The sequence below is a fragment of the Salvelinus sp. IW2-2015 genome, linkage group LG20 (genome assembly GCF_002910315.2).
Source record: "Salvelinus sp. IW2-2015 linkage group LG20, ASM291031v2, whole genome shotgun sequence".
Taxonomy (NCBI): Eukaryota; Metazoa; Chordata; class Actinopteri; order Salmoniformes; family Salmonidae; genus Salvelinus; species Salvelinus sp. IW2-2015.
The window spans coordinates 75,458,521-75,486,112 of NC_036860.1; the positions used below are offsets into that span (position 1 = coordinate 75,458,521).

The window sequence follows — 27,592 nt, forward strand, 5'->3', positions numbered from 1 at the left end:
ACCAGTGCAAATACCTTCTGTTGTCTAAGGTCATTGATGACTGCCTTCAGCTCATCTGCAATGTAGAGACCGGTGTGTCTGTTGTCCCTTGTGTCTGTGCTATTGTAGAATACTGGTTGAAGGGTGGAGATGATGTAGTTAATTATTCCTTGCCCAAGAACATTCGACCGCCCATCAGAGATGATTGCAATACAGTCTGCTTTCTCTATGATTTGCTTGACCTTCACTTGAACTCTGTTGAACTCTGCATCCAGCAAATGAGTAGATAAAGCATGTCTGGTTGGAGGGGTGTATGCTGGGCAAAGAACATTCAGAAATCTCTTCCAATACACATTACTTGTGAGCATCAGAGGTGAACCAGTTACATACACAGCTCGAGCAAGACATTCATCAGCATTTCTCTGACTACGTTCCTCCATTGAGTCAAAAAAACTTCGGATTCCAGGAGGACAATGAGCCGTTGCTATCGATAAGGTGTCCTATTCATCATTTTCACCTCGAATAGAAGGTGAACCTTTTGTCAAAGGTTGCTTGTTGTGAGCGCTGAGGGAACTTTATGCACTTGGCTAGATGATTCTGCATCTTTGTTGCATTCTTCACATATGATTTGGCACAGTATTTGCAAATGTACACACCTTTTCCTTCTACATTAGCTGCAGTGAAATGTCTCCACACATCAGATAGTGCCCGTGGCATTTTCCTGTAAAGATTAGAAAAGCAGTTAGATTAAACAACTCCTTTTTAAGATACATTTTTAAAATGAAACATGTATGGAAACAGGTGAATTAACACTCCTCAGTTAGCAGGCTCAAGCAAGCTAAAACCCACATGGAAGAAAAAAATAACTAGCAAAAATTGTTAACAAGTTAAACATGATTTAAACACTTTGCTGTAGGCTACTACTTACTAGTTAACAAAGAATCATGTATGTCATAAAATATATTCACCCCACCCAGTATTGTAATGAAAACTTACCAGAAAGCATGTAGTCCTTAGCTCAGACAGTGTAGTAGTGTGGGGTCAATAGCATCTCATTAGTGTGCAAGATCTTGAGAATCAGCTGTACATGTGATGAAAGAGTGCACTGCACATGTGATGGAAGAATGCACTGTGCATGCAGAGGGTTGCAATTCCATTGAATTTGGGATAGTTTAACCAAAATATGCCACAAGACCTAGAATTGCCTTACTTGTATTCCACAAAAAAAGGTTCACTGTTATAAGCTAACTTTTTTGATGAATTTAAGCTAAATTCCCGGGCGTAACTTCCCATGGAAAATTTCTGAAATTTACCAGAAGGTTTACGACCCTTTGCAACCTTAGTTAGGATACAGTAGGCTAAACTATATGCCAGGCTTCTTCTTAACTGGTGAACAAGACTATTAAGCCAAAAACATAATGGTAACCGCAGCCAACACTTTAAAGTATGAACTACCTTCATTGAATTAACTACTTTTATTGAAGCAGACAGGGTACCTTATATAAACATGAATTTCCCAAGCATTTAGGCCTACAATCATGAGTCTATGGGGTTGGATAATGATGGGAGTTATTGGCCACAACCAATACTACATAATAATGTCGTTTTATATCGAGAGATAGTCCTGTAAAATGAACTGTGTACTTACTGCTATTTGTCTCCATCTGCTGTTGAAGAAGGTCACATACGGACTATTTCTTAATGACAGCCCACTTCAGTGACATGCTCATGCTTTCACGCCCCAGTCTGGCTGTAATTTGAGCGCCAGAGGTAATACGGATTTTGCAGAAACTGGCAGCCACGTCACCGCTACAGGTCTGACCAACTTTCCCAGCCCTTTGCGGACAGTGCTGCAGAGGAATCCCTATGCAGAATATCTATAATAAACGTTTATGAGCATTTGTAGTGATTTCCAAAGAACAAGAGGACATAACATTTGGGAACATTGGAGTTATTTGGGCCTTTTTGGGGGGAGTCTCATTTCACATACGTTATTGTTTTGACTTCGCCTGAAGACTACTTGGAGGCCTCATTTTTACAGATTTTTCCCAATATTTCGGCTCTTTCTTTTTGGAATACCAAAACAGCACTATGAATATCTTCCGTCTAGCCGGTGACGTGTCACATCTCGTTGCTATCATCATTCTATTTATGAAGATACGGAGGTCCAAATCCTGTGCTGGTATGTTGACAGTGGGATTATTTGATATGCAGTTGTTTACAGGGAAGTCTTGCTGTTAATGATTTATTGACTTGCTCATTCATATGCCTAATATCTGTTAAACAAACTTGGGGACACATTGCCTGACGACTCAAACTGAATTATCCCGCTGCTCTATGTTCGCTAAATAGGAATACTTCATTTCTGAGAAGAAACTAACATCCGTGGTAGCCAGGCAAGCTGACACAGGGAAAATGAATGCATATGTCCATCTCAATTGGGAAGTTGACCTCACACTCCTAGTACTGGTCTGCAACGCTCACATCATGTAGCACTCATGGAGCACTCAACAGTTAATTTGTTACTTTGTTGCAACAATGCGCCTCGATTATAATTGGTTACATTACATTGCAATATTTTGTGGTTGACTAGTCCACTTCGACGCACAAGAATGTTACGTGGCAAAGAGTTCAGTCAAACCATATTTGCTTTGGTGGTCGCACCCTGGTCTGCTTTCTACCTCAGATATCCGCATTGATGATGTTTTGCCATCCCCAGGTCATGAAATGAAATTGTTGCATATTTTTAAATTACATTTGATTTAACTAGGCAAGTCAATTAAGAACAAATTCTTATTTACAGTGACAGCCTAGGAACAGTGGGTTCAGGGGCAGAACGCCAGATTTTTTACCTTGTCAGCTCAGGGATTCGATCTAGCAACCTTTCAGTTACTGGCTCAACGCTCTAACCACTAGGCTACCTGCAGTGAGATGAATGACTGTTGTGTGTTTCTGCAGGTATTTCTGGGAAGTCTCAGGTGCTTTTTGCGTTAGTCTTCACTACAAGATACTTGGACCTGTTCACTAGCGTAATCTCCATCTACAACACAGTTATGAAGGTGAGGTAGACGATAGTATCCTACAAAGAAGCCAACCAATCAATGATTTGTGTTCTAACCTAAACTCCTTCCTGCTGTCTTGTGTGCTCAGGTGGTCTTCCTGGCTTTGGCATATGCCACTGTGTACCTGATCTACATGCGCTTCAGGAGCACCTTCGACTCAGAGAGTGACTCATTCCGTGTTGAGTTCCTGCTTGTGCCTGTGGCTGGGCTTTCCTTCCTGGAAAACTATGCATTTGCCCCACTGGAGGTAAATGTGCCAGGTTCAATACTTACTGAACATACAGGTAACTGCCAAAATAAAGTAAACACCAACATAAAGTGTCTTAACAGGGCCACGAGCCGCCAGAACTGCTTAACTGCACCTTGGCATAGATTCTACAAGTGTCTGGAACTCTATTGGAGGGATGCGACGACATTCTTCCACCAGAATTTCTTCCATTTGGTGTTTTGTCGATGGTGGTGGAAAATGATTCTCAGGCGCCGCTTCAGAATCTCTCATAAGTGTTCAATTGTGTTGAGATCTGGTGACTGAGACACACACACACCCTTTAAACCCCCCTTAGGGAACCCTCTTCTCAAGTCATTGAGAGCTCCTCTAGCCATGGTAGCCAAAATAATGGGCAACTGGGCATTTTTATACATGACCCTAAGCATGAGGAGATGGTTTAATAGCACCAGCTTTCAATATACTTTGTATCCCTCATTTACTCAAGCATTTCCTTTATTTTGTTAGTTACCTATATCATTTAATTAGCTATTCTATCACATCATGGTATAGATAATGTAAATGAGGGGCTACTAATCTACTACTAAACTACATGAGCATGTCAGACCTCATACTTGATGTGTTGGTACATGAGCATGTCAGACCTCATACTTGATGTGTTGGTACATGAGCATGTCAGACCTCATACTTGATGTGTTTGTACATGAGCATGTCAGACCTCATACTTGATTGAATGCATATCTTTGGTGCACAGATCCTGTGGACCTTCTCCATCTACCTGGAGTCAGTGGCCATCTTGCCCCAGCTCTTCATGATCACCAAGACCGGCGAGGCAGAATCCATCACCACCCACTACCTGTTCTTCCTGGGTCTCTACCGAGCCCTGTACCTGGCCAACTGGGTGTGGCGCTACCACACCGAGGGCTTCTTTGACCAGATTGCTGTGGTGTCCGGTGTGGTGCAGACGATTTTCTACTGTGACTTCTTCTACCTTTACRTTACCAGGGGTAAGTATGAGCCAKGGAGGGATTTTGACTTTGTATTATATTTCTAGCACATATTTCATCCCATTTACCTTTCCCTCTTTGCCTTTGTCCCTCTCCAGTGCTCAGAGGAAGTGGAAAGATGTCCCTGCCCATGCCCATCTAAAGAGAGTCAGTGCTGTTTTAAGCGACAGTTGAACAGCACCTCTGCCCTCCAATCATACTTAGTAATGGACTACAGTCTGCAGTGTCACAGTACCCCCTGTATACCCTGGGGGGTATATACTGTACCCAGAGGGCAACCGTCGTGTTGTTGGTACCTGGTGTGTTTGTTGGTGTGCTTTTCCCTCGACTAAAAGGACCAAAGAACGTTGTCCTATGTTTTTGTGGATGAGTGTGTGGAACTGAATGTTAATGGGAATTGAGTAAATTGAATACTGTGGAAATTTTTATTTTATTATATTTTTTTCATGGAGGCAGATATTGTCCCGCTTGAATTAGTCCAATGGAGTTTGTGCCTTAATTTTACTTTTCTAGTAAATGGCATATTTGAATGTCTTATTACATCAGAATGGTGTAAACATTGTATATATGTGAGACATTTGTTCTGCTTTCCTGTCTTTTCACAGTTTCTACATATAACAGTGACCAAACTTCAAGGCGTACATTGTTTCACCAAGTAGAGTTCATTGGGAGTCTTGTATTTGGGCTGCTATGGGTGATATTTGCCATCCTTGTCAAGAGTTATGCTATGTTCTTCCCTTTATGAAAATAAGTCCATGGAGATGCCATACAGAACGCACTGTCATGTATGTAACTCTTATATCTGTCCACTTCTTGACTGAACCAAGRTTCTTCTTAAATATGTTGTATTCTGTACTTTGATTTTACCAGTCATTTCMWTTCCTTTAATATTWATGCATTTCATTAAGCAAAAYGAATACACATTTTTGTGATGTCACAGTTCAAACAAAATATATTTTGTATTTGATGAGGCATCAACAGTTATTTCTCACTAACTATAGTTCATTCATATCTCAACATTTATTGACAAAATTTTGGGACCAGGATTACAATGGCAAAGGCAGATTAACGCTTCAACAAAATGGAAGGTACTTACACTAGGTATCTTGGTACTACTAGATTTGTATATGTCTGCCAAATTTTTACAACTGTGGTGCCCATGTTGTAATGATCAATATTTTTAATACAAAGAACCTTCATCATTTGTAAAAATGTATCTTTACTGGTTCATCAGGTTCTTCGTGTTAATGACTTTAAATTGTTTCATCACACCAGGATGTTTACTCCTGCATACTCACACTAGCGATCCACACCATTCAAAACCACACACACAAGTGATTCACACCACTCAGAACCACACACAAGTGATTCACACCACTCAGAACCACACACAAGTGATTCACACCACTCAGAACCACACACAAGCGATCCACACCACTCAGAACCACACACAAGCGATCCACACCACTCAGAACCACACACAAGCGATCCACACCACTCAGAACCACACACAAGCGATCCACACCACTCAGAACCACACACAAGTGATCCACACCACTCAAACCACACACACAAGCAATCCACACCACTCAGAACCACACACAAGTGATCCACACCACTCAGAACCACACACACAATTGATTCACACCACTCAGAACCACACACACAAGCGATCCACACCACTCAGAACCACACACACAATTGATTCACACCATTCAAAAATTCACAGCAAACTTTACTTTTCTATTGAGTATTCAATAATCAATGCCTGTTTACTCCCGTGGCACTATGACAACCTGCACAAATAGAATCACTTCCTCAACTGTCAGGGTTGGCCTTCTATTAAGGATGATGGTTGCAGTTCCATTACAGTGTGTTTACACTGCATTTGCATTCTATCAACTCTATTAACTTTCTGATCATTTACCTCCATGTGTTAGTGCAATAATAGCTTCAACTATGACTGACAATGGAAGAAAGTGCATCTGCGCTCTTTAGCAAGCCTGCCTTATGACGTCATTGTGATGATTTTTCAAAGAACAGATTTGAGTGATAAATAAGTGTGTAAAAACTAATTTGCACTTCAGAGACAGAAAAAATATACGGGTTATTTAAGACCCTCATCATCTACCTGATAACCCAGCACCATACAGTGAATAATAGTGGATATTAAAAGTCCCCGTCAGTGTAGGAGAGTTTTGCGGTGTTTGTAAAGCACTTTACTTCCCTCTCTCACAGCTCCTCCCACCACTTTGGCAGCTGATGTGATTGACAGCGGTGTTGTAGCCAAAGCTGCTGCCCTCTCTATAGCCTTAACCTTTTTCACTGCTTTCCCTTTCCCTTTGCTTGTTACTCCAGCTCCCTCTGCCGCCCCCTTCCCCAGGGCAGACACCAGCTCACACCAGAACAACTTCTCTGCCTTCTTTCTGGCTGCCTCTTCCTCTCTTCTCCTCTCCTCCTCTTCCCTCCTTCTCATTCTCTCTGCCTCCGGTCCCTGAGGCTCTGGCCCTGTCTTCACCCCATCCTCCTCCTGCTTCAATGGAGTTATCCTTCTCTCTCCCAGAATTCCTTCCTGCACTTCTCTGATGGCTCTCTCTGCCTCCTGGTACATCAGGTTGGTGTAACAGCCACCTCCGTTCTGCGTCACCATCTTGTCTATCTTCTCCAGGAGCTCTGTGACCTGAGTGCAGTCTGTTATCTTGTTGCTGTTGTTAAAGACATGGTAGCCCCCCTGACATCTACTCACAAACTCCTGGAGCTCCTGGCTCTCCTTCAGGAAGTCTTCCATRCTTTTTCCCTGAAGCTGGTCACCCCAGGTGAACAGTACTACTGTGTATCTGAGGGCTCCTGGTCCAAAAGTGGCCTTGACCCACTCCAGGGCATCCCGCTCCTCCTGAGTGAACCTGCCAGGCTGAAGGGTCACCAGGAWGGAGTGGGGGCCAGGGGCGGACAGCACCACACAGCGGCCTGCCTCAGCTGTCACCTCCTGAGGGGAGAGGCGCGTGTCGAAGAACCCTGGGGTGTCGACCACAGTGAGGTTCCTCCCAGCCACAGCTCCACTCTGTCTGTCACACTGACCAGTTACAGAACATGAAGAGATGTCCACCCGGAATGCCTGCCTCCCTAGGATGGTGTTACCAGAAGAGCTTCTCCCTGCGCCTGTCTTCCCCACCAGTACCATCCTCAGCGCCCCACTGTCAGGCTCCGGTGATGCTTCACAGGCTGTGACACAAATTACAGTAATTTATACTGACCTAACCAATCTAAAAGTGTAACCTACCTTGAAATTACTATCTGACATAGGCCTTCTGTTTTCCTATTATCACCCATATAATATGCAGGTCGATTATATTTATAATGTTTGGGGGCTGAGAAATGTAGTTAGCCTACATTACAGATTTCTGAGTGCTGCTGTTCATTTTCGGTGGAAGCTGTAAAAAAAAAGAAGCTATACAAATGCTTCATCTTTTTTGATGCGCAATGGAAAATCTACCTGCTAGCAACAACAACAGTAGGCTATTACTGTTTCAATAGTCTCTCACCCAGATTCGAGGCAGCACATTCCAATGACGCCATCTCCACTGTCCCACACGAGTTAGCCATGGCGAACACGGCTGCAACTATGGATTATCCGTGGAATACCTTAATATGCACTGAAATAAGAGGGTCCTGTCTTCGGTTGCGTTACTTGCGTATATTACCAGCGCTTCCTCATTCTTATGATAGTCTTTTTTATTGAGAAATTAAATATATTTGTATCCATGTCCTTTTTCTTTTCACCCGTTTACATGCCGTATCTACGATGCAATGCTGCAAAGTCAGACCATGATGTCATTGTGATAATGCGCACACGCGACCAGACAATCGGCGCTGATTAACTGACACTGTAAACCTACCTGTGGTCAGTTCTTTGATCCTACACTGTCAATTTGCCATTCATGCTTACCTTTTGATATTCGCATATAGGGTGAATTCGGAAAGTGTGGGACGTCATATAAACTGGGACAGCTTTGTCCTGACGTGTTTATTTCTTGGTCTGACAAAACTATTATTAGTAAACTATTATTACTAGGCACTTGCAGAGAAACCAAAATCACATCACTTAATTTATGTGAGATCATAGTGGGGGGCAGAGCAAGCTTTAAACAGGAAGCTCACCCACCCCAAAGCACAAGGTAAGATCAGTGACATAACTGTTTCTGTTTTGATGTTAAGGTTATAAACATGTCATAAATAATTGCACTGTGCCAAACTGTAAATATGCATACTAGTACTTCGCGGGTTGACTCCAGTGGGGGCTGCTGATGGGAGGATGGCTCATAATAACGGAACAAATGGAATCGCATCAAACACATAGAAACCATGTGAGGTTATATCTGTAGGGCGGGCAGATTTAGGCGGTTTGAATAAAGAGAAAACAGTACCTTAAAAAAATCCATAAATGTATAATTATTTTGCTATTTATATCTATAGGCTACATTGAATTTTTAGGGCCTAACAGTACGCGCGCCCAATAGCCTACACGCCAATCGCCAAATGCTTTTGGGAACAGGCAGCACATTTCAAAGTCGATCCATGGAGGCAAAAGGGACAATGTCAGAGTTTAATTCAATAAAAGAAAAGCTGTGAAATGAAGAGAAGGGAGAACCAGAAAAGTAACCTTTTGTAAAGATTTGGTGAAGTGGTAAAAGAGGATGATACCAGTGCCGGCGATGTTGTGTGTAATGATTGTGAGGCACTATACAAATTCAACAGTCACAAGATGGGGACTTCAAATAGGCCTATGGCACTTCAAGGGAACTGTTGGCCTACTCCAGAACAGCCTCACTTAATCGGGGCATGGACTCTACAAGGGGTTGAAAGCGTTCCACAGGGATGCTGGCCCATGTTGTCTCCAATGCTTCTCACAGTTGTGTTAAGTTGGCTGGATGTCCTTTGGGTGGTGGACCATTCTTGATACACAAGGGAAACTGCTGAGTGTTTAAAACCAGTAAGGTTGCAGTTATTGACACAAGCTGGTGGCCTGGCACCTATTACCCTACCCAGTTCAAAGGCACTTACATTTTTTTAATGTCCCATTCCCCTCTGAATGGCACAAATACACAATTCATGTCTCAATTGTCTCAAGGCTTAAAAATCCTTCTGTAACCTGTCTCCTCCCCATCATCTACACTGATTGAAGTGGATTTAACAAGTGACTTCAATGATGGATCATAGCTTTCACCTGGATTCAGCTGGTCAGTATGTCATGGAAAGAGCAGGTGTTCTTAATGTTTTGTACACTCAGTGTATAGTCCTGCAGTTGGGGATTATTTTGTTTATTTTTTAATTGAAAAAAATCTAAGTAAGGTACTTAATTGTTACCCAGAAATGATTTGATATTGAGATAAAAACAACTGCATTGGACCTTTAATATTGGCATTTTGAATTGATATCCTCACACATATCTTCACCTAAATACCCAGTTGGCCTGTGTAACCTTCTCAAATACACACACGTTTCTGAAAAGGATCATGTAAAAAAAGACAACTAACTTTTGTCTTAGAAATAAAATGTGGAACAACACAAATACAGCTGAAAATATTTTTATTTGGTAATTTCATAAAGATAAACCATTCAACTGATTTTACTGTAGACTAGCTAGCCTAGTTGTGTGTTAAAAGGACAAAAGTGTAACAGGTTAATAGAGTATAATACGGTAAAGAGTATTTTACATTGAACAAAAGAGAATAGCAGTTGTGGATATAGACAATCATACATCAATTCAGTTTAATACAAGTTGCAACAGGGAGACATCTCGCGTACAGAAGCACAGAACATGTCTAGCGGGCCTCTTGGAGACAGGCCCTTTATATCACCACTGGAACAACTACAGAGAGGAAGATAATGTGATGAGAAAACAACCATGAATATCCCACCGTTTGCCACACTTGCTTAAAGGCACTGAAAGTATATTAAGAATTTGTTGAGAATTGGTTGTCAAATTCTTCGAGAGGCACGATGAGTAAGTGCAATGTATTTTGGTGTAACGTTCAGTCATAATAATATCTGGATACATCAGGATGCCTGGTTAGAGGAGTTCACCCACTCAACCTGGCTCCTGGCTGGCATGCTGCCCCCCCTGTTGCCAGCATGTATCATAGTGTCCTCTGTAGGTAAATCCCAGCTCTGGGCAGGTGTGGTCCTCACAATGGGAAGAGGGGCAGATGTGGCCAGCCCATCTAAATGACCTGAGAACAGTGTATCTGCACAGGTTCTGTCTCCTAAACTAAGRCCTGCTGTCAGTGAGTTCGTATCATGATGCACATCAGAGAGAGAGCAACCCTTAGGTCCACTCATCAAGTCAGAGTTKAGTCCAAAGAAAGCCTCGCTTTCACCGACTCCAAGACTTAAACTGTCAAGCATATCCATCCTCCYAGGTACAGGGTCCTCCTCCCTCTCTTCATCTATCAGACTCAGTGTGGGGAAGATGATGTCCAGMTCTGGTAGAGGCGGGATCACATCACTGACAAAACTGTGAGGATACTCCAGTTCTCCACTGTAGGCAGCTGGCAGGTTCACAATGTCATGATCTGCCACTTCTGATTGKGCCATAATGTYATGATMTMCCACTTCTGATTGGGCCACACTGTCRAATCCAAYYCCTGACTGGTMCAGGCTGTTGAACGCCACAACAGGCTGTTGGGCACTGAGGTCCACGGGGTACCCCCCTTTGCTAGCCCCCTCAATTAAACCCACAGCCTTTTCATGGACCCCCGGGATACATATTGGCTCAGAGATCCCACTGCTGACACCAACGTCTGTAACAGTACAGGTAATGCTCTCTAGAGGCAGTGGGAGGAGAGGGCCAACAGAAAGGAGAGTTAGTTACATCAAACAGACAAAGGAAGTGACTGAATATCAAACTTCTCACCCCTGCCTGCTTTCTAATGCTCCAATCAAAGACAGTAAATAATGAATTAACTACATCTACTACATTAACAAGTCACCTGATATTTTCTTTTGAGAGAGTATGCGCTGGGGCCAGACTCTGGTGATAGGCCTGTCATCCTCCTCATCGTCTGGGCGGGCAGGTGGGTCTCCTCCCATGACCAGGCCCAGAGGCACCGCCCCCACCCACTGTTTAGAGCGGACACACTGCAGGACATCCATGATCCACCGGGCCTCACGCCACACCACCTCAAGACTCTAAACAGGGCAAAGGGACAGAGAGGTAAGGGGGGTCATTCCCTCTCATACAAGCATACTGTCCCCCTTTGATATCTATTTCATTACTCTCTATGGGTAGTCTACCTGTGAGAGCTGAGTGATGTGACCAAGGCGGTCTCTGGCCTCCTGCACCTCCTTCGTGTCCAGAGCTTCTCGCAAAGCCTGCTGGGACAGATGGGCGTCCAGCTCCAACCGAACCCAGACCTGACAGTACTGAGACAGGAAGTCTTGCTCGTACGTCCAGAAGTGCACTGTGAAACGTGAGGATTAGACAGAAAATAAAGAGAAAAATCTAAGATCACCACCACTGACCGTTTACTCTGAGCAAAAACATAAATGGCATGACATCTTATATTCTCTATGTTGTCCATGAACCTTTCCCTCAACGTCAATAAGACCAAGGAGCTAATCGTGGACTACAGGAAACGGGGGGCGAGCACGCCCTCATCCACATCGAGACAGGGCTGCAGTGTAGCAGGTCGAGATCTTTAAGTTCCCCGGTGTCCAAATCACTAAGGACTTAAAATGGTCCACACACACACAAACAGTCGTGAAAAAGRYACGRCAGAGCCTCTTGCTCCTCAGGAGGTTGAAATCATCAAAAHGTTCTRCARCTGCACCATTGAGAGCATCWTGWCTGGCTGCATCACTGCTTGGTAYGGCAACTGCACTGACMTCGATCACATGGCASTACAAAGGGTGGTGTGGACAGCCCAGRACATCACTGGGKCTGAGCTMCCTGCCACCCAGGACCTCTATATCAGGCGGTGTGAAAGGAAGGCCCAGAAAAKTGTTAAAGACTCCAGCCACCCCATAGACTGTTCTCTCTACTTCCGCAAGGCAAGCACACACRCACATAACACGCACATACATTCATACTAACTCTACACACRYGCACACACACTCACATACAATCATCAAATACACTGCTGCTACTCTGTTTATCATATATCCCGATGCCTAGTCACCTTACYCCTATACATATCTAACCCTCCCACTCCAGTATCCCTGCACATTGTAAATAAGGTATTGTCACTGACCCTGGAACTGATCCTGTATATAGCTTACTTACTTTCTCGTATTCTTCTTATTTCTATTTMTGTGTTTTTGTTCTACTTYACTTTTTATWACTTTTTTATAGTACTACTGATATTGATTACTGCATTGTTGGGAAAGAGCAAACAAGAAAGGCATTTCACTGTACTTGTGCRCRTGACAATAAATACTTGAAACTTAAACCCAACCCTGGCACCAATACATACCCAGYTCAAAKATCTGCAGTGGCATTGTGAGGCCTGGYTCCTTGGTGCCCACYARGGGCCAGTAGCTAGAACTGAAGTCTTCACTGGGGGGCAGCAGGAGCAGCATGGACATCTTATCCCCAAACTGCAGCAGCTCCCGAGTGTACACACCGTACTGATATGCCTGTAGGAGAGGAGAGCAGGGTGAAAGAAGTGATGATCAGAGGATGAGGACAAGAGGTGAAGAATATCGAGAGAGAGAAAAAGCAAAAAGAAAAGAATAGAGAGAGAAAACAAGAGGAGGTAAGAGAGGTGTATTACATGATACAGTATATCATTTAAATGAGATTGAAAAGCATGTGAGTTGGAGAGTAAGTGAAACCATGGTTACCCTGTAGAGGGGGATGTTGAGCTTTGTCAACAAGAGAGTGACAGCGGCCCTGAGTGACCTCACAAAGTCCCCCAGCCCAGAGCTGTCCATCGAGGTCTCATCCTCATTCTCTGTGTCCTCATTGGCTGTTAACATGTTGTGGCTTTGTAACCACGCCCATTCATCGCTAAAACAAAAATGCAGCCCAAGACACATCACAAGGAACTATCCTTAGCAATGATCTCATCTGACCAGTCAGTAATCCTTAAAAACACTAGACAAACACTGAGGACACACGTCATTCTAAGTATTATACAGTATACCATTTCATCATCAGCTATACCAGGTCAGAACAGTTTAAAAGTCAGTCTGTACGTGGTAGTGCATACTGAACTCAGTGGTAAGCTCAGTGGTAGTATGTTAGCTGTGTTACCGGGACACATGGGGATTGTGGCGTACTCTGGCGTGGCATAGCAGGTTGGGCAGCCTCTGGGGCACTAGAACCCTGATCTGCTCCACTGTGCTGCACAGCTTCAAGATGCCCACGTACAGGCCAGACTGGGCCCACTGGACACTGTGTCTGTGGTAGGACAGCTTCTCCTGGTGAGGGACACAGAGAAAAGCATTGTTGTATTAGCACAATAAGAAGCCTTACTACTGTATATAAACACGAGCACACAGTGTCCCAGCCAGGAAGGGTCACCTTGAGCTGCTCTGTGAGGGTGTCCATGGCAGTAGGCTCTGGGAGTAGAGGGGTCCTGCTCCGGTTCTTCTCCAGCCAGGCCAGGGGGACCCAGTGGAGAGGGACGTCCGGGGGTTTTGTGTGGGCCGCACAATCCTTCACTGTCACCAGCAGGACATTACCCTGCTTGTCCTTCAGAGGCTCATAGTACACCTGGCCCAAGTCTACTGTTCCCAGAGAGGACTGCAGAGAGAGGCAGGGAAGGAGAGAGGGAGAAAAGTATGAAATATTAGAATAAAAATAAAGAGTGAAAAGGAAAGTCAACGAGAAACAGGCAGTGGAAGAGAAAGCTCACAGAAAATGTTGTCTCTTCATCTTTGCTAGGTGCTTGATTGATGAGAAGGCCATGTACAGTGACCTATCAGTGTGCATTATACTTTTTTTCACCTGTAGTTGTGCTACAGCCTGCAAGATATTGTGCCTGTTCTGAAGTAGTGATGAAGAGGAGGAGAGAGCGGAGGAGAGGGCCTGCTGGAGCCAGGGCACCTGTTGCCATGCACAGGACAACTGTAAGAAAAAGAGAGAGGGATAGAAAGATAGAAAATAGACAATGTAATTTTGGAACATATATTTCATACAGGTATACCTACCAATGTATTCAATTAGATTGACAGCTAACCTTGGCAAACCAAAGGAAGTCCTGAGAGATGGAGGTGGAGCAGCACTGGATCTCCACCAATGGGAGATGGTCATCTGCTGTGACCAGGATGTTTTCCTTTTTGTAGAACACAGTTGCCAGGTATACACCCCTAACAATGAGACAAAGAGGAAGAACAGATGAGGTTCATCCTAACGAGGGAAGACAGAAGAAAACTGAATAGAGAGGTAGGTGCAATAAAGGGAGGGCAGAAAGGGATTGAAACACTTGTTTGAAGAGTAGGGGATGTAGTGAGGGAACAGAGACAGAGTGGGATCTTTCTCTAAATGTAACCATGGGAGATGTTAGTGGCAGAGATACAGAGTTGTTGGGTGAGGAGCATTGCTATCTCACCTCTGTAGGAGACGGACAAACTTGGTGGCTGACTGGAAGAGCAGCTTCAGGCTGCGAGTCATAGACAGGCGCTTACTGGGGCTCTGGGGCTTGGAGCTCTCTATGGGCCACAGGACAAAGGAATGAGACATACAGACTAGAGGACCATGTGAAAGAGCCAGAGTATTATTTTGAGTGACTGATACTGTTTACTTTCTCATGTATTATACAGGTATTGAATGTACACGGATGTTTATCTTACACAAATCATTTGAATAGTATATTCATTCCCCTTGTATGAGAGGCGGAACTGAGATGCTGTATCTACATTATGGTTCAAGAAGTACACTACCTATACAGTATCCCTTGTAGTGTGGCTCTCTGGTCTGCTCCAACAGTCTCCTGGCTAGAGCCTCCTTGTTCCTGCTTGGAGTTTTCACTCCCATACACTCCCTCCAGCCTGCAGAGGGAGACACAGCCCACCAGCGTTCACTGATATTCATTGTGGAGTCATATGATCCAAGGTCAGCTGTTTTCTTCAAATGGCGAAGGTTGGTATTTGGGGAGCTGATTCTTGATCTGTGATTAGGGTCAACTTCTACGCAGAGCATTGATGATAATAGAGAATATCAGAAAGGTATTTTGTCTGGCTGTCTGCAGTTCCATTTACTCACTGGAGGGGGCAGCACTGACTGGGCTGGAGCTCTGAGCCGGGCCCCATCCCTTCACATTGTAGGCGGTCACTCTCACAAAGTAGTGCATTCCCTAAGAGACCAATACATTATCATCATGAGTTAACCTTACGAACAGGCAGACCAGGGCAAATAACTTTACATTGTAGTTGTTCATTTCTGCAGGTAACTGAGAGAGTTGAGGTTAAGTGCCTCCTAGCCTCAGGGTGTCCTGGTTCAGGAGATGTGACCGCGTTCGTGTGTGTCTTACTGTCGTGAGTCCTGTGATGCTGTGGACTAGGGTCTTAGTGTCGATCACCTGGGCTGAGCCAAGTATGCTCTTGAAGTTGGCAGAGGTGCTCCATTCCACTGTAGGAGGTGACAGGAAGAGAGACACGGATGTATCTATGATATTGAGGACTGAGTGGTAATTGCAATAGTGATTAGAGCCAATGTTAGAGTTGAAGTAGTAGAACCCCACCTCTGTAGCGTGTGATCAATCCAGTGGCGATACCGGTTGGCTCTCGAATGGACACAAACAGGGAAGAGGCACTGGTCACAAACAGTGAMACACYACTTGGAGGGCCAGGGAGGTCTAGAGGACACAGAGARATGGAGAGACAYGCMGACAGTAAACACAGACWTGGAGCMAAAAGTACATAACRTAAACRAATCAATGAGACTGGMTKMRKKSMWYMWWWYTKKYCYTYMWYMMCCCTGACCCCTAGCCTCTGACCTGTGCGGTGGAAGCTCTCCCTCATCCTGCAGTACAGCTGCTGCCGCAGAGTCCAGAGGTGGAGCTGCCTCYGTATGTCGGTCTGCACATGTGGCCCCGCCCCTGCTCCACCCAGTAGCTCCTCCCTCCTGTCCTCCACCTGCCTGTCGGCCAACATTACCAGGGCATCCAGCTTGCACAACCACTCCGCTGGAAGACACACTGAGAGAAAGGGAGGATGACGGATGGAGGGGGGAGGGAGGGAGGAGGAGGAGGGAGGGAGGAGGGAGGGAGGAGGGAGGGAGGGAGGAGGGAAGGGAGAGAGAGGGAGGGAGGATAAATATAAAGGTTTTGCATTGTTTACAACAGTGTGGGAACAAGATAGGGAAAGGGTGACAGGAATTACATCTTAAACATTACATTTAAACATCCCTCACTAGTAGTCACTACCCCCAAAAGAATAATGTCTTAATGTACTGGATGATCCATTGTTTGTGTRAAATGTGTACAACTGTTWCTTGACCATCTCTTGATTGCACTGATTCAATCTACGTCACTGTGTAAGACTCACAGACGGGGTTGTGTCTGGCTCCTGCCTTTGTCAACACGTGCAGCAGAGGGGAGTTCTGGGTTAGAGCAGCCACATCCAGAGGTACCAGGCCCTGCTCACTCACTCTGTTTACACCTTTCTCCCTCTCTCTTTCCCAGTCCTTCTCTTTCTTCTCTTTATCCCGTCCTCCTCCTCCGCCACACACCCTGTCCCTGAATAGCAGGCTTTGCACCACCAGGGTGTCCTCATTCTCCACTGCCTCCCACAGGTTCTTATACTAACACAGGGGAAGGAGAGGGGGATTGAGTGAGAAACAGGCACATGGAGGGATACAGGGTAAGAGGGTACATCGTCATGGGCATGGCAGAAAAATGCAGGAAGAAAATTTTACTTTAGATGATAGTATGGAACAACAATATAAGACAATTCTCAAAGATAAAACACCCAAAATGGATSCAAAATTCACTTTCTCTCAGGATGTCTTACTGTGTGAGTGGCCTTGCATGAATGTTTCGGCATGTCTGTCTCTCCGGAAAAAGAGGACTCTCCGCCCCTCAGCCTGACCGACAGGTTTCTGTAGATGCGTTTTGGCGAAACGGGACCCAGAGATCGCCGCCGCTGTGGCGGGTTTCTCACCGACACAGACATACAATAGATGGCACACACACAATTGGTAGAGAGTATCCACAGCAGGATACAGGAGTTACAGGGAACGAGATTGGAACAAAATAGAAGATGGTGGATGGATGATGGAGAGGTCACAAAAAAAAGACAGGGTGAAAAGCGGAACGGTACACGGGGGAGGGGGAAGAAGGGAGGATGAAGGGGGTTTGAAACAGGAAGAGGTCTTTAGAGGACTAGAATGGAGTGATACAGTAGGAATAAGAGGAGGGGGAAATAGATAGAAAAACAAAAAACAGAACAAAGTCAGTCTTACTGTCATCTTACCAGCTGTTAAAACGGTTGCAGAAATGTATCACTACTTAGGGGGGCCTGGGTTGAGTTGAGCAGCACTGCGTGTGGGCGGATAAGTGGATAAAAGTTACAATGCCTGAGCAGAGCAGATGGAAAATGTCTCACARAAGTTAGAATATCTCACTCTTCTCCCCTTTGTTCCCACTTTCTAGTCKAATGCCTTGTGGCTTTTCTTCCTACTCAATGGAGTCTCTGCACAAAGCAATCTCACCATCAGTCTAATTAACTGAGGAATGGAAGTCTACAGAGYGCACGGTTAAAGCTATTACACTGAGTGCTCCTGAGATCAAACATGTCATACACATAGAAACATTTATCTGCCCTCACATTTGCCTTTATCGTGTCTTACATTAGTGATGGATAATTGTCTGTTCTTCTTCACCTCTTTTCAGACAGGAAAAACCAGCAGCATTGTATCCTGAACCGTTCACTGTCTTCATAATCCAGCTGCCCACTTTCCTTCCAAAAGCCCCTTGACACTTTTTTGTTGCTTTGACCAAAATGCTCTCTTTCACTTTTATTTTCTCTCCTCAGTCACTATACTCTCTTCCATCCTCTCTCTCTCTCTCTCTCTCTCTCTCTCTCTCTCTCTTCTGCCTTTTTTCAACTCCTCAGCTTTCCACTTACTTCCATCTACATCATAGTGTTATTCAGACACAAAATGCATCCCTGGCAAGAGATGCTCTGACTCCATCTTTCTGTCAAAGCTTCTTTTCCCTCACCCATTTCCCCTCATCCCTCATTCTAATGGAAATGAAAGCCACATTCAATCTTCATGTCTGTATGGTCATGTTCTGACTAACTACGTTGTGTCTCCTAGAGAAAGTGAATACTCCCTTAGCTTGTACTGGTACTGTGGCACTTTCCTGTGGCCACGAAGGCGCCTGGTGTCCCCAGCTGGCATTCTGTACCTTTTATATGCCCACTTGTGACATAACTATCCTGCACTCCTTCTTACCACCTGCACTGCCTTTTCACGCATAGGGAAAAGATAAGGGTGAGACCTCCTCACTGTTATTGGTAGATTCAGTTCTATTGTTTGTTCATTGTGCATTTTATCTCTTATGGAAAGTGTCGATCTRTATCTGTGAAACTGGTTTAGTGAAGGGATTAGTGTTTATGCTGCATGGAGGTGCCAACAGATGCCAATCACTGGACCAAAAGACTTCATGTAAACAAGAATTGACATTCAGTCATTTGAGTTGATATTGAAGCTTCTATGAAGTAGCATTAACATAATGGTATGCAGATTGTCATTATTATAAATGTATTCCATTCTGTTGTGGCTTTTTTGTAGGCCTAAGCATTTRCTTGATAACAGACAAAGCAATGTTTCACAGTAAATCTATACAGAAATATTCTATGACTCATTCCTGGCCCCAGGAAGTGATGCTGTTACTCGAAAGAAACGCAATAATTGCGTGAACCAAATAAGGAAAAGTTGGAAGATTTTGTATACATACAGATAATTAATAAAAAATTCCTGAAACATTACACAAGCATCTGACAGCAGCCAAAGCGCAAATGCAACAGTTATGCCAATGTAATAAATACACAGTTGTTTGAGTTAATGAAAGTTTAGAAAATGRTCCAAYTAGAATAGAATGCACAACATCATATTCAGCATGCACATCGMATACAAACGAATTTACAAACAGTGKCAAATTACAAATKAGTTTAWAAATMAARAACATTTTATACCCTATTGCAATAATCCACTYGAATASTATGGCTTCTGTAACAACCTGGTTGTGTGTTGTATTATGAATTATTAGGCAGGTAAATATGTTAGATTAAAAGTATACAAGACAATACCTTCCGTAGATGTAAGCTCCTGCTTCCCCCTTGTCACATATTACACCACAATCACCACGAAAGCGTCAATTAAAAGTCARTAAATTAATCCTAAAGTTACGATAGCAATCGGAATTCACTCATCCCTCTCAGTGCGGTTAATCCACTTTCATGAATTTTCACTTCTCACGGTCAAGCGAACCTGCTCCGGACGCTCAACATGCAATTTGGTACCTCGCGCCCCTCCCACCTCTCTCTCTTTGTCTCTCTCTCATTCACACATGCTGAGGCTTACATTCACGGACCAATTCAGAATTCACATTATTATACAGCTAGATAGAWAAAGGTAGATAAAGTAGTGGCTCCATATCAATAGGCTAATGTTAATAGATTCCTCAGTCACTTTGCATCAATAACCTAATTGGCAAATGTAAGYCTATTACAAAATGTGAAATAAGTAGCTAATGCAATGATAAAATGTTATTGTGAACCTGTTCTACAGAACTATTCATGTATTACATTCTGAAGTCTCTTATTTTTGCCTCCACATTAGTCACTCAGTCTTTTTTTGGCTGGTGGTCACAGACCTATGGTGTCTCTAAGCAACGACAGTCTTGTCTGTCATTTCGACAGGAAGCTGAGCATCACACAGACTGAGACACACACTGTGACATGATTCAGAGCAACAGCCCAYGGCCCCTATGTATGAAGATGAATGATGATATGAACATCTGAAGAAATGCAGACCCCCAGCTTCTGAGACCTTGGCCTGTGCAGATCAGAGCACTCAGATCAAAGCAAATKAGAGATTATGATTTTGTTGTAGGTCCAACCCCCCTCTTCCCCCCACCCTTCCAACACCTTGACAGAATTCAGATCACTAACTCGCTCTGGTCCAGGGAGTTACGTGCGGCTGAGCCTGCCATTATGACAGGCCACCAGCAGTGCAGTGGGCTTGTGTTGGCCAAAAAYGTATTTTATTCCTGGCCTCAAGACTCAAGACTTGTTTTTGATCGCAGGTTCAAATTCGACTTGAAATAAAGATACCCTTTTCTGTGGCATATGCAGACTTTCCCCCTGCCTCAAACCAGGCTGGCCATCGAATGCAGAGCTTCTGTTGGCTATATATCAAGGGCATAAGACACTTATTGGTTAGAGTTAGATATAACTATTATTTATTTTTCTTATTTATATATTTATTTCTTTGACTTGTTTTAGTTCAAATATCAATGAAGTGATTTCATTGGTTGAGACCGAAATGAGCCTTGCTGTCACAGTTTTGCCGCTAACATCAGTAGCTAGTTAGCTACATGACTTTCTTTAGAGAAGGTTCAATCTCTGACTTCTCTAGCTACTTGGCTAGACTTGATCGCATTGTTTGTAATAACATTATTTAGCGGCAGTTAGTTATTTAAGACAACGTTAACCTATTCATTTTGACCCATTATCTGTCAGTTTGAATAAAACTAGCAAATTATCTCTGATGACAGTCAGCTAGCTAAGCTAAAGTTAGCTAAAGTTAGCGAGCAACCGCGGTAGGACAGGCAAGAAGGTAGGTTACAATACATTTACTTTAGATACATTGAAATATGATCAGTTACAGAATAAAACAAACCATTCTGGTCTGCATTGATTTTGAGGGTAAAATGACGAGTGTAGACGTGATTTATGAAAAGATTAACTTCAGGCACGATCCAAAATGGTCTGTTCGTGTTCGCATGGGTCACCCGGACCAGGGCGGCTTGATGATYTGCGTCGCTTGTGTCATTGAGATGATGGAAAGCAACAACGTTGCGGTATGATATCTAAATATTGAACATGTTTTATTAACCACATATTGGTGTTTCTGCTACAACAACTAACATGACATGAGCTGCCATCAACCCTTATATGCACTTGGCTACCCCTGTGGTTCCATCATTTGTTTTACTCTGTGAGTGTCCAGGGTATCTTGAAAGGCGCAAATAAAATGTATTATTATTATAATGACATCTCTTGCCCTTCAATAGTTTGTGAGAAAGTCTGTGGCGCTGTCAGGGATCAGTGGGGTCCTGAAGAGCTGTCCTGGGACTCTGAAGGAGCTGCTACTACAGGACCACAGGGTCTGTCTGCATTTCACAGCATCTTTACTGGGTAAGAAAGATACACACGCGCACACACACACAATCAAACAAAGCCTTGCTTTATCTCTGACTTTATTTGACTCTGTTTTCCATACAGGGATGCTTCACACAGTAGAGGACCCAGCCACTCTGGAGCAGGCCATACAGGGTAAGAGGAGAGCTTAAATGGCCTGATTATACACACGGCCGCTTGAGAATGCTCACTCTTTACTGACTAAATCATAATATCTTTGTACTATTGTCTCAACTTGTACCTCATGTCACCACATTCTACAGCATGACCAGGTTCATTGGCTCTCATAGTCTGGGTTGAAGAGAGATCTGGGTTGTTGAGTGCCTCAGCAGAATTGTTAATTAGAGTGTTGCTGGTTATGGAACCCCACAGGACCACTGTGTTGGAGCACTAACAAAATCACTGTGTGCACTGTGCCAGGGTAAAGTGTGAAATGCACAATTTGTTTTCAAAACCGTGTCAATTGAGCACCATGAATAATGCTGTGACAAGTCTCTCTCTCTTTCTCTCTCTCTCTCCCCCCCCTCTCTCTCACTCTCTCTCTCCCTCTATCTCTGTGTCTTGGTTCAGTGCTGGTTCAGCTGCTCTTGGAGTTACAGAGTGAACAGTATGTGCGCTACATCCTGGATGAGATACACACACAAGTGAGTAATATCACACATACAGGTCTRTCACCGTCTCTCTGTTCCAAATTCACTCAGAAACAAAGACAGGAATAAATGCCAGATAGAATCTCATGCCTACCCATCGTTTGTACACTAAGCTTGTCGATAGACTTGGATTTTCCACTGTTTTGGTCATCACTTTATTGGCTTTGTCTGTTAATATTAACATGTTTCTCTCAGTCCAACACTCCTTTACACCAGCAGATGACTGGGTCTACTACCAGACCCCCCCACACACACACACACACACAATCCAACATCAGTTGGGTAAAGCCAGCTTGTTTGGTAAACAGTTGAAATGTTGGCTCTGTAGTCTGTGTTGTTGTGTCACCTTGGGAAACAGTGGAAACTCTACTGTAAGCAGCGGGTGGTAGGGCTGTCTGTAGGGTTGACTGGGGATGATAACCGCAGGCTGAGGTGTGGACAAGTCCTCTCACACTACAAGGAAGAAACTTGATTAGATTCAAACGATGGAATAAAGAAGTTGGTGCACCTTAGTTACTGGTGGGAATGGAAGGGTGGATTGTGGACTATCTGTCATTGACAGACTGACAGGAAGAAAGTCATACTGTACTCTAGGAATAGATTGATTTGGTTGGTTCACCCTCAATGAGTTCTCTGCCATATTTATTTTACCACCATTACCTGTGTAATGACCAGGTACTTGGTCCATTAGTCATTTGTATCTTAACTTAGGTCAGGTGGGGCTGGCATATTATTGAGAGGTTTTAGCCTGTTTGGTGGTGAGCTGTGTGTGTTATTGTGAGTTTGCGTGTACTGGTTTTATAGTTTGGCCGTGGCTACGAATACTGAGTTTTCGGCCCCTGCACCGGCCTGCACTTGCCTGCACCGGCCTGCACTTGCCTGCACCGGCCTGCACTTGCCTGCACCGGCCTGCACTTGCCTGCACCGGCCTTCTGGAAACCTCTTTATCAAAGCTCAGGATCTGCACGTTATTCTACACACACATGTTTTCTACATAGCTGCTGCTCACACTCCACCTCACTTCACGTTTCTCTCTGTACTCACCCTATGAAACAAGATGTAGCCGATCTCGCTGCCTCATATTTTTGAATAGCTGGGGGGAAAAACACGCAGTTGCACCAGCAGGACGCAGTCCCCACACATCGCATTGGAGCAATCTGCGTTTTGTGTGATGTAGGCTAATCTTTATAGTTCAAATCAAAGTTAATTTGTCATGTGCGCCGAATACAACAGGTGTAGACCTTACAGTGAAATGCTTACTTACAGGCTCTAACCAACAGTGCAAAAAAGGTATTAGGTGAACAATGGGTAGGTAAAGAAATAAAAACAACAGTAAAAAAGACAGTGAAAAATAACAGTAGCGAGGCTATATACAGTAGTGAGGCTATATACAGTAGCGAGGCTATAACAGTAGCGAGGCTACGTACAGGCACCGGTTAGTTGGGCTGATTGAGGTAATATGTACATGTAGATATGGTTAAAGTGACTATGCATATATGATAAACAGAGAGTAGCAGCAGCGTAAAAGAGGGGTNCACACACACACACACACACACACACACACACACACACACACACACACACACAGTTGCTGTGTTGGTTGGGTAAAGCCAGCTTGTTTGGTAAACAGTTGAAATGTTGGCTCTGTAGTCTGTGTTGTTGTGTCACCTTGGGATACAGTGGAAACTAGTGTAAGCAGCAGGTGGTAGGGCTGTCTGTAGGGTTGACCGGGGACGATAACAGTGGGCTGAGGTGTGGACAAGTCCTCTCACACTACTAGGAAGAAACTTGATTAGATTCAAACGATGGAATAAAGAAGTTGGTGCACCTTAGTTACTGGTGGGAATGGAAGGGTTGTGGACTAGCTGTCATTGACAGACAGACAGGAATGAAGTCATACTGTATTCTAGGAATAGATTGATTTGGTTGGTATGAATTTAGACACAAAAGTGTATGAAAATGATTGTAGAACCTCCTCTGTCCCATGTCCAGCTGTGTGACCAGTCCAGTGTGAGGGGTTTCCTGCCCACCTTCACCTTCTTGGGGAAGCTGGTAGATGCTGTTCCATCCCTGCCACAGAGCCTGGCCTCCAGCCATGGTGAGACAGTGTACCACACCACCACCATCTCTCACTAAGCTCTCATTAAAATACTCTTCATCTCCTTTGTGCTACCTATTGAGTGTTTACCTTCATTCACCCTCAATGCGTTCTCTGACATATTTCTTTTACCACCATTACCTGTGTAATGACCAGGTACTTGGTCCATTAGTCATTTGTATCTTAACTTAGGTCAGGTGGGGCTGGCATATTATTGAGAGGTTTGAGCCTGTTTGGTGGTGAGCTGTGTGTGTTATTGTGAGTTTGCGTGTACTGGTTTTATAGTTTGGCCGTGGCTACGAATACTGAGTTTTTGCCCCCTGTACCGGCCCGCACCGGCCCTCTGGAAACCTCTTACTCAAAGCTCAGGATCTGCACATGTTATTTTACACACACATGTTTTCTACATAGCTGCTGCTCACACTCCACCTCCCTTCACGTTTGTCTCTGTACTCACCCTATGAAACATGATGTAGCCGATCTCGCTGCCTCATGTTTTTGAATAGCTGAAATAAAAACCACGCAGTTGCACCAGCAGGACGCACATCGCATTGGAGCAATCTGCATTTTGTGTGATGATGTAGGCTAATCTTTATAGTTGCTGCCATATCGAAGCCACCAGCCAGAGTTGCTGAAAAACAACACTTCTACTTTGACTGCCTGTCTGCCTCCTGCTGTCTGCCTCCAGCTGTCTGCCTCCAGCTGTCTGCCTCCTACTATAGCCAATGTTTGCAATAATGATGAAAATGGAACATTAATTGGACTGCGTGTCTGTGTCTGGCTTGTATTTGATATGCTGCCTATATAGCTGCATGTATAACTCCCCACATGAGTTTTGCATTGGGGCAAAAAACGATCTGCATTTTAACCACACACAAGGCCCTATAACGTCTGGGCACCCAAACGATCTAGGCGGCCGAGCTCGTATCCCGACCAGTAACCAGAGTCTGAAAATGGGCGAGTTCATTTTGCATCGCCCAGTGCCCCGGATGCTTATGTTTGCAATACTGTGACAACAGACGCCAAGTTTGTACAAACATGTTGATCATGTATTTTTTTGTGCAACATGTAAATAGCTGTATGTAGCCTAATTCCCACCCTGAAAAAATTTAATGAAATTGCGCTTATGCTTAATAACCTACTGGGTTATGGAATGCAATAGTTGTAACATGTCGACCATGTCTTTTGTGTACAACGTTCATTGGAGATCAAGGGGGCGGGGGAAGCAGCCGCGGAACACTGAGCAGCAGCCAATCAAGGAGGGGGGAGTGGCAGTGAGCGGAGCACTGAGCAACAGCTACGTAGGTAGCAGAGTGGGCAGCAGCTACGTAGGTAGCAGAGTGGGCAGCAGCTACATACAGTTGAAGTCAGAAGTTTACATACACTTAGGTTGGAGTCATTAACTTGTTTTTCAACCACTCCACAAATTTCTTGTTAACAAACTATAGTTTTGGCAAGTCGGTTAGGACATCTACTTTGTGCATGACACAAGTAATTTTTCCAACAATTGTTACATACAGATTATTTCACTTCTAATTCACTGTATCACAATTCCAGTGGGTCAGAGGTTTACATACACTAAGTTGACTGTGCCTTTAAACAGCTTGGACAATTCCAGAAAATGATGTCATGTCTTTAGAAGCTTCTGAAAGGCTTATTGACATCATTTGAGTCAGTTGGAGGTGTACCTGTGTATGTATTTCAAGGCCTACCTTCAAACTCATTGCCTCTTTGCTTGACATCATGGGAAAATCAAAAGAAATCAGCCAAGACCTCAGAAAAAAAATTGTAGACCTCCACAAGTCTGGTTCATCCTTGGGAGCAATTTCCAAACGCCTGAAGGTACNACCAGGCAGTGATGCAACCAGTCAGGATGCTCTCGATGTTGCAGCTGTAGAACCTTTTGAGAATCTGAGGACCCATGCCAAATTTTTTCAGTTTCCTGAGGGGGAATAGGCTTTGTCGTGCCCTCTTCACGACTTTCTTGGTGTGCTTGGACCATGTTAGTTTGTTGGTGGATGTGGACGCCAAGGAACTTGAAGCTCTCAACCTGCTCCACTGCAGCCCCGTCGATGAGAATGGGGGCGTGCTCGGTCCTCCTTTTCCTGTAGTCCACAATCATCTCCTTTGTCTTGATCACGTTGAGGGAGAGGTTGTTATTCTGGCACCACCCGGCCAAGTCTCTGACCTCCTCCCTATAGGCTGTCTCATCGTTGTCGGTGATCAGGCTTACCACTGTTGTGTCGTCTGCAAACTTAATGATGCTGTTGTAGTCGTGCCTGGCCATGCAGTCGTGGGTGTTGCCACGTAGTTTCTGCCTAATCGAAGCCATCAGCCAGAGTTGCTGAAAAGAACACTACTACATTGACTGCCTGTCTGCCTCCTGCTCTTCCTCCTGCTGTCTGCCTCCTGCTATAGCCAATGTTTGCAATAATGATGAAAATGGAACATTAATTGGACTGCGTGTCTGTGTCTGGCTTGTATTTGATATGCTGCCTATATAGCTGCATGTATAACTCCCCACTTGAGTTTTGCATTGGGGCAAAAAACAATCTGCATTTTAACTACACACAAGGCCCTATAACTGCTATTTAGCCTCTCAGTGATCATGTTAGTAGTCTACCGCATGAGTAAGCTACCTACAGCTGTTCCACGTCTGGGCACCCAAACGATCTAGGCAGCCGAGCTCGTATCCCGACCGGTAACCAGAGTCTGAAAATGGACGAGTTCATTTTGCATCGCCCCGTGCCCCGGATGCTTATGTTTGCAATACTGTGACAACAAACACCAAGTTTGTACAACCATGTTGATCATGTATTTTTTGTGCAACATGTAAATAGCTCTATGTAGCCTAATTCACACCCTGAAAAAAATAAAATGAAATTGCGCTTATGCTTAATAACCTACTGGGGTATGGAATGCAATAGTTGTAACATGTCGACCATGTCTTTTGTGTACAACATTCATCGGAGATCAAGGGAGCGGGGGAAGCGGCAGCGGAGCAGCAGCCAATCAAGGAGGGGGGAGCGGCAGCGGAACACTGAGCAACAGCTACGTAGGTAGCAGAGTGGGCAGCAGCTACGTAGGTAGCAGAGTGGGCAACAGCTACGTAGGTAGCAGAGTGGGCAGCAGCTACGTAGGTAGCAGAGTGGGCAGCAGCTACGTAGGTAGCAGAGTGGGCAGCAGCTACGTAGGTA

General features: G+C 44.3%; 4 protein-coding genes across 5 annotated transcripts in view; 2 read left to right on the plus strand and 2 right to left on the minus strand.

Annotated features, from left to right (window-relative positions):
• The first annotated feature begins 1,745 nt into the window (after nucleotides 1–1,745).
• On the plus strand, nucleotides 1,746–4,747 carry LOC111981442 (ER lumen protein-retaining receptor 3). Its single transcript, XM_024012709.2, has 5 exons — nucleotides 1,746–2,161; nucleotides 2,938–3,038; nucleotides 3,130–3,288; nucleotides 4,022–4,274; nucleotides 4,373–4,747. The coding sequence occupies exons 1-5, from the start codon at nucleotides 2,071–2,073 to the stop codon at nucleotides 4,414–4,416; spliced, it is 648 nt and encodes a 215-aa protein (XP_023868477.1). The 5' UTR covers nucleotides 1,746–2,070; the 3' UTR covers nucleotides 4,417–4,747.
• Nucleotides 4,748–5,799: 1,052 nt separating this feature from the next.
• Nucleotides 5,800–8,082, minus strand: LOC111981333 (GTPase IMAP family member 7). Its single transcript, XM_024012555.2, has 2 exons — nucleotides 7,817–8,082; nucleotides 5,800–7,496 (listed from the first exon to the last, which is right to left on the minus strand). The coding sequence occupies exons 1-2, from the start codon at nucleotides 7,875–7,877 to the stop codon at nucleotides 6,457–6,459; spliced, it is 1,101 nt and encodes a 366-aa protein (XP_023868323.1). The 5' UTR covers nucleotides 7,878–8,082; the 3' UTR covers nucleotides 5,800–6,456.
• Nucleotides 8,083–9,843: 1,761 nt separating this feature from the next.
• On the minus strand, nucleotides 9,844–19,763 carry LOC111981968 (ankyrin repeat and fibronectin type-III domain-containing protein 1). Of its 2 annotated transcripts, XM_024013473.2 has the most exons (18): nucleotides 19,533–19,763; nucleotides 17,229–17,599; nucleotides 16,764–17,019; nucleotides 16,214–16,414; nucleotides 15,959–16,072; nucleotides 15,749–15,846; nucleotides 15,481–15,571; nucleotides 15,159–15,266; nucleotides 14,828–14,927; nucleotides 14,456–14,585; nucleotides 14,224–14,343; nucleotides 13,798–14,019; nucleotides 13,528–13,694; nucleotides 13,116–13,281; nucleotides 12,746–12,908; nucleotides 11,568–11,734; nucleotides 11,264–11,462; nucleotides 9,844–11,098 (listed from the first exon to the last, which is right to left on the minus strand). In XM_024013473.2, the coding sequence occupies exons 2-18, from the start codon at nucleotides 17,388–17,390 to the stop codon at nucleotides 10,332–10,334; spliced, it is 3,231 nt and encodes a 1,076-aa protein (XP_023869241.2). In that variant the 5' UTR covers nucleotides 17,391–17,599; nucleotides 19,533–19,763; the 3' UTR covers nucleotides 9,844–10,331. The 2 variants fall into 2 exon arrangements, with proteins under 2 accessions (XP_023869241.2, XP_070305749.1); XM_070449648.1 differs by lacking the exons at nucleotides 17,229–17,599; nucleotides 19,533–19,763 and having other exon boundaries at nucleotides 16,867–16,954.
• Nucleotides 19,764–20,818: 1,055 nt separating this feature from the next.
• Nucleotides 20,819–27,592, plus strand: part of LOC111980104 (meiosis inhibitor protein 1) — a 34,507-nt gene continuing 27,733 nt past the window's right edge. The window contains 5 exon segments of the mRNA XM_070449649.1: nucleotides 20,819–21,307; nucleotides 21,521–21,644; nucleotides 21,732–21,782; nucleotides 22,218–22,291; nucleotides 24,290–24,395. Of these exon segments, the coding sequence (XP_070305750.1) occupies nucleotides 21,101–21,307; nucleotides 21,521–21,644; nucleotides 21,732–21,782; nucleotides 22,218–22,291; nucleotides 24,290–24,395 (562 nt within the window). The 5' untranslated portion in view covers nucleotides 20,819–21,100.